This window comes from Exserohilum turcica (genome assembly GCF_000359705.1).
Source record: "Exserohilum turcica Et28A unplaced genomic scaffold SETTUscaffold_18, whole genome shotgun sequence".
In the NCBI taxonomy this organism is placed as follows: Eukaryota; Fungi; Ascomycota; class Dothideomycetes; order Pleosporales; family Pleosporaceae; genus Exserohilum; species Exserohilum turcicum.
The window spans coordinates 388,724-399,539 of NW_007360003.1; the positions used below are offsets into that span (position 1 = coordinate 388,724).

At 45.8% G+C, this 10,816-nt stretch overlaps 4 protein-coding genes across 4 annotated transcripts; 1 reads left to right on the plus strand and 3 right to left on the minus strand.

The window, feature by feature from the left end:
* Nucleotides 1-159: 159 nt before the first annotated feature.
* On the minus strand, nucleotides 160-1,128 carry SETTUDRAFT_168893 (uncharacterized protein). Its single transcript, XM_008026440.1, has 6 exons — nucleotides 1,096-1,128; nucleotides 975-1,044; nucleotides 789-924; nucleotides 575-725; nucleotides 427-516; nucleotides 160-374 (listed from the first exon to the last, which is right to left on the minus strand). The coding sequence occupies exons 1-6, from the start codon at nucleotides 1,107-1,109 to the stop codon at nucleotides 263-265; spliced, it is 573 nt and encodes a 190-aa protein (XP_008024631.1). The 5' UTR covers nucleotides 1,110-1,128; the 3' UTR covers nucleotides 160-262.
* A 470-nt stretch (nucleotides 1,129-1,598) lies between these two features.
* SETTUDRAFT_184384 (uncharacterized protein) lies at nucleotides 1,599-5,378 on the plus strand (the record flags this gene model as incomplete). Its single annotated transcript, XM_008026441.1, has 6 exons — nucleotides 1,599-1,704; nucleotides 1,773-2,171; nucleotides 2,222-2,542; nucleotides 2,605-2,809; nucleotides 2,862-5,069; nucleotides 5,356-5,378. The coding sequence occupies exons 1-6, from the start codon at nucleotides 1,648-1,650 to the stop codon at nucleotides 5,376-5,378; spliced, it is 3,213 nt and encodes a 1,070-aa protein (XP_008024632.1). The 5' UTR covers nucleotides 1,599-1,647.
* An 831-nt stretch (nucleotides 5,379-6,209) lies between these two features.
* SETTUDRAFT_168894 (uncharacterized protein) lies at nucleotides 6,210-6,756 on the minus strand. Its single transcript, XM_008026442.1, has one exon. It carries the CDS (start codon nucleotides 6,705-6,707, stop codon nucleotides 6,276-6,278), a length of 432 nt encoding a protein of 143 aa, XP_008024633.1. The 5' UTR covers nucleotides 6,708-6,756; the 3' UTR covers nucleotides 6,210-6,275.
* Nucleotides 6,757-7,984: 1,228 nt separating this feature from the next.
* SETTUDRAFT_28053 (uncharacterized protein) lies at nucleotides 7,985-8,448 on the minus strand (the record flags this gene model as incomplete). The annotated part of the gene is made up of 2 exons (XM_008026335.1): nucleotides 7,985-8,161; nucleotides 8,221-8,448. The coding sequence occupies 2 exons, from the start codon at nucleotides 8,446-8,448 to the stop codon at nucleotides 7,985-7,987; spliced, it is 405 nt and encodes a 134-aa protein (XP_008024526.1).
* Between the last annotated feature and the right edge of the window lie 2,368 nt (nucleotides 8,449-10,816).

A 10,816-nucleotide genomic window follows, 5' to 3' on the forward strand; every position in this document is an offset into this window, starting at 1 on the left:
CTAAGAATAGGCAGCAGACAACTACGCACGTAAGTGGTGGCTCGACGAGGCCTTTGAGCTTTGCGCAACAGCCCAAGCCGCCTTGGTATAGCGCAGGTGTATAATGCAGGCCGTTAGTGTTCGAAACCTGCTATGCCAGCACGCTAAGAGTATCTTTAGGCCTTAAAACTCATATTTTGAGACTTTTATCGGTCTTGGAATAGTTAACTATTGTTTCTTAAATACACTGACGCCTTGAAAATCTTTGTTTACAAGAAACCAATCACAAGATCTCATCTAGACTAGTAACCAACGTGACACTGTTATACCAAGGTGTCTTGGAAGAGAGTTCGATAAAGTTCTCGCCGTGAAGGTCGCTTGGAATGAAAGGAGTACTATACTAAGTAAGTGGTAATTCCGATGGTCTGGAGACTCTAACATATGTACCTTTCAGCCGATATGCCAAGATTCTGAAGCGCAGCTTTAATACTTCGCACTGAATCGTTGTATTCACTTTCCGACAGCTCATGGGTTTCGCTTAACAACATAAGTTAGATACTGAGAAGAGGTAAAGAGAGAAATGGGGATATCATACGGAGTCTTGATCAGGATTATGGCTTTCCCTTTCATAAAGAACGACTCGGAGCTTTTAATCTCATCAACAAAATCTTTGGTGAAAAATGCGTCACCTGCCTGAAGAGGCGGCGTTACAACAAGAAGAAGGCCATCAGCAGATTCGACTCGATCTGCACATCATGTCAGCGGTGCACGCAGTAAAATGCAGGTTCAGCTGGTAATGGTAAGACTACCTTTGACAGTAACCCTGTGTCGCGGGGTGTAGAAGTACAGCTCGTTGGTGTCTTTCAATTCTTGTACAGCCTTTTCGTAAGAGTTTATGCTCTTTTGATGCAGCTTTTCGAGATCTTGCAAATTTATGCCACCAAGCTATTGTCTATAAGCCGAAATTGCACGATCGAGAATTGGAAAAAGAATACCCTGTAGATTAGATTTCCTGTGGCCATGGTGGCCCCGGAGCCAGCGACAACCAGGGTTTTGTTAGAGAGCCTGATGCTGTCAGAATCGAGGAAACATGATTATCGAAATGGCATCACTAGCCTGCTCATAGCCATGGTGATAATGTTAGATGCTAGATTGCACAGTTTTGCGGAGACAGAGGATCAGGTTACCCCTCATCTACTAGCGCACGGCCCCTCAGAGTGCACGGACATCATCAAATGTTTTCGCAATTTTGAAGCTTCCAAGTCAACGTGATTCTTATAACAGTAGACTTCGTACGAATAACAATACATTGTATGCGGCAATCTTACTTTCGTATATAGTCGCTGGTTCTAATACGAAATTTGAAGTCTCAAAAGACGTCGGGTTCAGTATACAGAAGAGGTCACGCCAGCCCTGCGCTTAATGTAAGATCGTGATTGGCCAAGCTACCCAGAAACCCGTATATCCGAGCGCACAACAAGAACGAGCATATCATTACGGAGTGGGGCTAGTGTGGTGAACCTGCGGCACAGGCGTGCGCGGCTAAGGAAAGATATCCACACAACTCTCCCTGCCCTGGATCAACAGTTCGAGTCTACTTCTCATAACTTCGTTTAGCATAGGTTAATTGACATCTCGTCTTATGTTAGACCTCCTCGGCCGAACGTGATGTTTGATATACGCAAGAGATTCAAGAAACTTAGGCGGAAAGAGCTAGCTCCCGAGGTTAGTACATGTCCGAACCGGCATCCTAAACAAACTGTAGAAGCAACTCATGACATCGAATCTCCTAGAAACCTCTTGGGGAGCGTTCCTCGCAGATTCCGGCGCCAGCCACCGAACACCAAGATCGCTACGGACTCTTCCTTCTTAACGAAAACACGTTGCCTGACGACTCGAAAGACAATAGAGGTGTGGATATCGTGGCTATACATGGCCTGAATGGGAACGCTTACACAACATGGGAACACGAGAATGGAACTTTGTGGCTCCGTGATCTGCTCCAGAGGGACCTTCCTGGGTCTCGTATATATACCTACGGGTATCCATCTGAGCTTTTTTGGAGTCACTCAGTAGCTAAATTGCGGGACTATTCTGGGAATCTTCTCAGCTCTCTCGCAGCTGTTCCAGAAAGAAGACAACGCCCGATAATATTTGTCTGTCATAGTCTGGGTGGCATAGTGTGTAAGCAGGTGAGAAGTTCCACATTACTGTACCAATGAGATTCTGACCCACCTTTAAGGCACTTGTTCTAGCACATGAAAACGACCATCTGTATGGTGACACAATATCTGCTTTTTCAGCTATTGTTTTCTTCGGAACACCACATCGAGGTTCGGCAGTGGCCGATGTTGGGAAGATGATAGGAAGAGTTGTCAACATGTGTATGCGCGCATCACTAATTACAGGCATATCTGGATCCATACGAGACGACCTTCTCACCATCTTGGAATCTAATTCGCAAGCACTGAACGATCTTGCTGTTTCTTCCCGGAACCGTCTCAGGAACTTAGAGATCGTTACCTTCTACGAAACGGAGATGATGCCTGGGCTTTCTGAACTAGTAAGATTGCCTCTTGAAAATATATGTTTACAAAGCAGCGCCTAACGTACTATCAAATACAGATAGTTCATCAAAGTTCTGCCATAATGGAAATACCATGCGAAGAAGTCATACCTCTTTATGCGAATCATAGAACAATGTGCCGTTTTGGAGGGGCAACAGATGGCGGTTACATTTGTACTTTGAATGTCATGAAACGCTTATCCAAGACAGCCCTCCTAAACCGAGAAATGGCAATGAAAACCGACCGCACATCGTCCAATCAATGTATGTAACGAACGTCGAACCACATAGTCGTACCAGCTAAGTATTTCATCAGCTTTGAGCGAAACTGAAAGATCTTGCATGGTCCTCCTGAATTCAATCTACCTTTTGGAGTACAAAGCGCAACTACCAACGCCGGTACAAGGGACCTGTAGCTGGATTTTGGCCCATCCTGCATATTTGTCCTGGCTAACAACTGAAGAAACAAGATTACTTTGGATCACAGGCGAACCCGGTTGTGGCAAAACTATGCTCTCTGCATATCTAACGGACCACCTAAGACTAGACCATTCTACTTCAGTCAGGCCTCAAGTCTTTTACTTCTTTTGCGACGATAAAGTTAAGTCTCAAAGAGATGCAAACGCTATACTCCGAGGCATCCTGTATCAGATCGTACAGCAGCACCGAAGACTCATCAAATACGTTAAAGCAAGATTCGAACTGGACGGACCTAGCCTCGCAAACTCTTTCTCAGCGCTCTGGGAACTTTTTCTGAAAATAGCTACCAATTCCGCATCAAGCGCTATCAGGGTCATAGTGGATGCTATTGATGAGTGTGAAGTGAAGACGCGTAATAGCTTCCTGAACGCCATGATGCAGCTAGTAAATGAGTCTCGGGATGTACATCGACAGTCCCGAACCTGCATCAAATTTTTGATAACAAGCCGCCCATCACTCGGAAACTCATACAGTCACACAGGATTAATCAAGAACAGACTGCCAATCGAGGAAGATCAGGGCAACATCAGTAAAGATGTGAAGCTGGTCATTCGAAGCAAGGTCAGCGATATTGCGAGAAAATTCAATTGCGACAATGACACGAGGAGTTATCTAGAACATATGCTGTACTCCAAGTCTGATCAGAGTTTTCTCTGGTTGAATATGGTACTGCATAGCTTAGAAACAAGTCCAAAAGCATCAAAAAGAGATTTCGAACGGATCATTGATACATTCCCACAGAACCTCGAGGCTACGTATGGCAGATTACTAGATGGAATCTCAGTTGAGAACGAAAAAGACGCTGGGAAAATTCTACATCTACTTGTTGGATGCTCAAGACACTTGACATTAGCAGAGATAAACATCGCATTCACGATTAGTCAAGACCACAAATCTATAGCCGATGTGGTGAACGATTTACAGCTTTCCATCAGCACAACGCTGCAGAACGTCATAGGTTCTTTCGTCCGCATCAGAGAGATGAATGAGAGCCCCAATCGGGACACAAAAGTTTCGCTTGTGCACCAGTCCGCTAAAGAATACCTAACAGATCTCGCACTCCATTCTACAAACAAGAAAGTGCAGAGCCTTGCGGTTTCTTTAGTAGATGCAGCGCTGGAAATGTCCCGATCGTGTATACGGTACCTACTTCTGAAGGAATTCCAATCGGACATCTTTGCTTCAGAAAGAACGAGCCTCGAGACCAATTCGCCCAGCTCTTATCAATCATTTTCGCACACCGACTTCGACGCAATAGCTTCAGATGGCCCTCTTGGTCCAGACGATAATCTCGGCCTAGACAACTTTTTCAAGAACTCGGGGGACTTAGACGAGGAGCAATGCGCTTTGATAACACAAAGATATGGTTTTTTTGATTATGCTGCGATCCATTGGGCAGAACATTACTCGCTATGTGAGGACATCGCCCCAAGGTCTCTTCAGGATGCCGTTAAGAAATTGGCGATGAATTCCGGCTACGTTCTGACCAACTGGCTGAAATACTACTGGTTCAAAAATAACATCGAATACTCGTTTCCAGATGTTTTCGAAACCATCGAAGTAGCCGCATTTTTCAACCTGTCCATACTGCTTGCTGAGGTTCTAAAGAAGGCAGAATTTGACAGCGATGCAAGTAAAGTTCGGTCTCTATTCTGGGCAGCGAGAAGGTCCTCACTGAAGTGTATGAAAGTATTACTTCAGCATGGGGCAAACCCTAATGAAATTGGTATCGACCGACAAACACCCTTGACTATATCCGCACAGTATGGCCATCTGGATGCTGTACAGATACTTCTCAACGAGCCATCCACGGACGTTGCTATTGGAGGCAAATCCGGAAGATCAGCACTATCATTTGCAGCAGGGAATGGACATCTGACGATTGTTGAAATCCTGCTAAAACATGGAGCGCTCACATCAGACGACCAGGATAGTGCACATTGGACCCCACTTTTCTGGGCTGTAATAGGAGATCATGCGAACATTGTCCAACTATTGCTTAAACAGCCGTCAATCGATATCAATCAAATTGAGGCAAGGGTCTGTAGGTGTAGGGCCTTTTGGGCCAATTCTATCCTATCCTATCATCTGACTGGCTGTTACAGATCACCAAATACGAGATCCCAAGAACAAAAAAAACAAAAAACATACAACAGTGGGGATTCGCCAGTGGTCACCCACCTGGCTACTAGCCCACCGGAAACCAGTTTGAGTAAACACCGAGCGAACGAGAGATGCTCCAGTCTCTTGCACGATGGACACAAATATTGTTAATATGTCTGTATATGGTTACTGTACTATGAGCCACTTTGCTGAATACGGATTATTAGCACACATTACTGACTATGGCTAAGCGCCTTATCATGGGTACGCATGATTTTTAATAAAACACCAGTGTTGGTGGCTTGCTACACGACATATCATTCGTGCATAGATGGGCAGTGCGTCAGTGCTGCTTTAACAGCAGCACTGACGCATCTCTTACGTACACAGATGATGCCTCCTTTTCCTAAAATTAACTAGCCTCGATTGTAGCAGTAACAGTTATCACATCACGATTAATGTCATGTGACTGAAAATTTTGTGACTGTACAAAAAAGCTCTTCATATTTGGCTTCAAATCCAAAAAAAATTAAACAACAGTCGCTTGCAGCTGCCTATACGATAATTAGTCTCAGTAAAGATTAGCGTGTGAAAATCAAGTGACGCTCATACACCAATGAGCGTTGCCGCCTGCTTTGTTGCTATGTAGTTACTATCCCTCCACGTGTGCCGGAAAACCCTGTGTGGCGGCATGCCGATGATGCTCCCACCACAACAAACTCAACCCCAGCTGAGAGGCTTAGCAAATCTTGAGATATAGACATCGGCCATGATAGTTCCTTTGCGTTGCGTGTCTTTAGCAACAAGTTACTGTGTGGCTAGCAATACCGCGATTTGCTGCCAGTATCCACGAGAGACCTGCCTCGGTCAGCCTCGGAAGTGATAGAGGGTTTGCGCATATGTCTTAGAATCTGTAAAGCTGTATAAATATGCATGAAGAGTCTATCCTGAGCGAACCACTGTAAAGCGGATTGATTGATTGTATCTGCTAGTCTCCTTTAGTTCACTGTCGCACCTAACTAACTACTCGTCAGGACAAGTTTCAGGAGGCACTCCCTAGATTACAGTACTTGCTCTTAGCTGCCTTCCACAGGCTTACGACGATTGATGGGACATTACCTAGTATAAACTACTCATCCACATTTTTCTATGTTTCCTTGTTTTGCTCAGCCTCCAAAAACTCCCACACTTCAGTGTGCCCTTCTATCCTTGCAACATCTGCAGCAGCATGTCCACCTTGATTCTTGATAAGCAGATTTGCTTTCCAAGACACTAGTAACTGCACCACGTCTAGATACCCATAACTCGCAGCCCATATCAAAGCTGTACGCCCATAGCTGTCTTGGCGGTCGATTTGGACGCGACGGCTCGAAAGAAGTGTTTCCACAGTCGCTGGAGATCTATCAAAGAGTGCCCATAGTAATGGTGTCCAACCATCAATATCGACGTCGTCCTCACCGCCGCACTTGTTCTTTAGTAAAATGCGCAAAGTGTCAGTATGTCCCCCTTGACATGCCCAGGAGATCGCATTGCGTAAGTCCTTATCTTTTGCGGTTTTGTTGACTCCTGTTTTGTGCATCAAATCACTAACCACCTCCCTTTGGCCATTTCTCGCAGCCCACAACAGTGGAGAGAGTCCTTTGATATCCCTCAGATTCAGGTCGACAGAGGGGTGCTGAAGTAAGACCTTCAGAGCTCGTCTCGTGCCCTCCCCTGCTGCCCAGGATAGTACTGACCGCCCATGTTTGTAAAGAAGGAACCCACTGCACGACCCCTACTTCGCTGGCCTTTGGCTACTCAGCGCCTGACCAAACTATTTCCTGTGGTTACGCATTTGCTGAATTCTTGGATAGTATTTTTGTTGGATCCCAGAGTCGTCGTTCGCTATGAGAAGGGAGTCTCCAGTGAAATGGCTATAATACTAAAAATAGCACAGCTTGAATTTATGTCTAGGATCTACAAAGAACCAGAGCGCCTAGACACTAATACACTTCCTAATAAAGCCACAATCTAAATTGTACAAGGAATCGTAGCCTAACAAGTAAGATTACTCGTGCTAAGCCTTAACACGACATGCACAATAAGCAAGCGTCTAAACATGGACTTGCAAACGCATCACTATCACCGATTATTGCACGTTCACTAATAACCCAAGAACATTTCATTACAGAAGAAGTACTAATCCACAATTAAGTAGACCGGAGGTAGTTGTGCATCATGGTTTCCAGTGCTGAAATGCGAGTGTGGGAGTTGGACCTTGGTGTTACAAGTAACAAGAAGGATTCTCCCCTTGACGGGGGACGACGAGGTTGAAGGCCAACCACGTCCACGTCAGAAGGTAATGATCATCGCGGGGCTCGAGGTCACGTGATGCGCTCTCCCGCCAAGAGCCATTCTCCCGCCAAGGAAGGGATAATGGGCCAGGATGGGAGAAGGCGTTCTCCCACATCTCCCAAAAGACAAGGATGTCAAGGGAGAAGAGGGAGAACAGGACCAAAGGCAATGGGTATAAGAATGGGTTGGATTTCATTATTACACTCGTTGTGGTCAACTCTCATAAGTTCTTCTCTCATACAGATTGATACTTAGTTATTCTATCTTCCAATAGAATTGGTTTGTCTTACCAACCCGGTTAACTCCTATAACTCTTCTCCACCTTATCGCCAGACAATTACCTCACGGATACTTCAGCCAGACAGCCTCGCCCTAACCCGGACCGAGACTAGGTAAGTATAGTTTCTGATAGTGTTAGGAAACCCCGTGTAACACTTGGCGTGCTAAGAGTCCGCGCCCATGCATCCACACACGAAATGACTGTTGACGGCTATGGCAATCGAGAAAATGCTAGACGGTCAATTAAACATCCTTTGTGCACTTTCCGAACGATCCCCACGAGTCTTTTGTAGGCGAGGCCAAGTAGTAGCAGAGCGCGTACGTGTCGGTGTCGTCGTGGTAGATGACAGTGAAGCCTCCTCCCTGTACTGTGGGACGAGGGCTCTCGACTCCGGTAGAGTTCCACTGGGGCACAAGGATCTAGATGGAGTCAGTATTGCCAAGTCCAAATAGCGTGTTGTAGATGATGCACGACGTACGTATCGGTAAGTGTTCTGCTTGTTGTGGGGGCACTGGAGATCTCTGTCCTTGTTACTCCACTCGGGCACGCTTGCAAATTGTTGCAGAGTAAGTTGCTGCTGCTCCTTTGCCGAAACAAAGTTGAAGTCTCCGGCGTAGCTCTGGCACGAGTTGTCGATGTAGTTTTGGAACTTGGCCGCCGAGGTTGCGGCTGCGAAGAGAGCAGGGAGGATAGTGGAGAAGCGCATCCTGGATATTAATGCCGGTTTGTCGATGGATTAAATGAGTCGATCAATAGATACTGCGAAGTGAAGAAGTGCTGATGAGTGGGTGGTGGGAGCGACAGTTGGACTTTGTAAGTATTTATGTTGCTAGTCCTGGAAAGCAACGCGTCTCAAGGGTCTGCTATAATTGGCATCTTATTAAATTGCATTGCCAAGCCGCAATCGACTAGAATAGGCATAAAGGCCTGTGTTTGCCGCCGTACCGGGTAACACTTTCCCTAATCAAACATATCCCGCTCCTAAAAGCCTGTTTCCTCGTCGGACTTTTGCAGTATTCAGTTATAATCCAGGGCTACATGGACGTTAGGGAAACAACTGCGTGAGCGTTTATATGATGCTTGCTCTTCGGTCCGAACATAAAGTGCGAAATGGCCACAGCCTCAAGGCATATAGCACTCATTTAGTACTCCCACCAACCATGTCTACTATTTTGCGGAGGAGCTCTACCCATGTGCCTCGGTTATGTCTAAATCATAATAGGAGCGTTATAGTTTTTTCCTTAAGCAGTGCGCAATTCGGCGCTGCGTCCATTTTGGGCAGTCTACGCCTGAAACCTGTTGGCAATTTTATGTGCGCAGTCATCATGTAGCGCCGTAAACCTTACGTAGAGAAATGTTGATTATTCACAATAGTTTTGATTAAAGCCTACCTTGGCTGCTTGTAGTTGATATTGGATGCATACGAGGTCTCTATCTTGGCAGGAATCGCAGAATACCTGTATCATGAATCGTTTGTTCAAAGGTGGCGGTTCAATCGACATTTATAGTCAAAATCGCGCAAGGGGAACAAAAGGAACAAGACTTCATATATTGAAGGCCCGTTTGCGGCCGGGTGCATCCCGGGTTCGGGTGGTGATAATCACTATGCTAAGATGGTACTAGTGGCAGTTATTCATGCGGGGTCTCGTTAAACGATTATAGTAGCCGGAGATGACTTGCATTAATGGTGAATCGCACTTGTACAAATATGATTTTGCCTCGTATTAGGCTCGATTGGGATATTGGGGCGGCCGTTGCAGTATTAGAACACTGCAGTCTAAAGTACTTCAGCGTCCGTCAAGTAGTGATGAACCTGTACTTTCATCACGCTTTGGTTTTGGCATCATTTCATGACTGATCACGTTTAGCCCGTTTGAATTCGAGCGCTTGATGTCTGTTGAGATATCCTATGTTAACTGATACAGCCTTGGGAGGTGGTAAGCGCTTTGAGAGTTGACATAACTAGTACTTGATGGACTATACAAAGTTTAGGTCTTGCTCATCTAGGTTGATAGATTTACTCTTACCGATCTGCCCGCGTTACGAGAGGGACTTCGACTTCACGATAATTCATCCCTAACAGCTGCTTTACCGATTCAATATCTCAGTAGAAAAAAGTGCACTCTATGCCTTGTGGAAGGTATGACAAAAGACCGCATTAGGACATAGGCTTCAAGCTATTCTCTTTTCAGAAATTTCGCGTCCATCAACGCATGCCATGGCTGATTCTGCAACTTCGAACATGGTCACCAAGAAGGGATACGATGAAACATCTCTGCAATACATCGAAAGCCGACGTCCGTGTACTACTATTTCTACGGTCAGAGCAGCTGTCATTCTGGCACTGTTCACACGGGCGGCGGTAGGAGCACGTCCATTCGACAAGCCACGCAACAGAACATGGTATCAGCCACTTGTTGGAGTCATGCAATCAGAGATGTCAACAATCAAGCCAAGCCAAGCTCCAGCTTGGCTTGCCTCAGCTTGATAGGCAAAAGCAAAACTGTCAGCTTGGCTTGACTCAGCTTGGCTTGGTGTATCAAGCCAGCTTGATTGATGAGCTTGATGAGCTTGATGGTCATAGCGTCTTTTTCAAAGCTAGTTAAGTAGATAATATTAGCTATAGCTACAGCGACTATTCTTGGTGTTGAGTTTCGCTATCACTATTGATATCGCTATCCCACTTACTCAGCTCATACAACGTCTCTATACTATCATCACTTATAGTGACTTTTGAGCTAATATTATCGTTGCCTAAACCAGCTTTACGCCACCGTCGTACGCACTGTATCGCCGCTAAAAGCTGCGGTTGCATGCCTCGTCGGCGAGGCTCTAGTAGATCCCCAAGCTCACTGAACATGCGCTCACACTCGCAGCTTGACGCTGGTATCGAGAGCACGTCTAGCGCAAGCCTGCTAAGGCGTGGGTAACGATCTCGCATGAGTATCCAGTATCTTGTAGGGTTGTTGGCATATTCAGTGCCTCTCTCTACGCGCGGCTCGCAGTGTTTCCATCGGTCGAACTCATCATCTACTACTGCGTCGTTGCTAGTAGTCGCGGTATTAAGAAGAGCG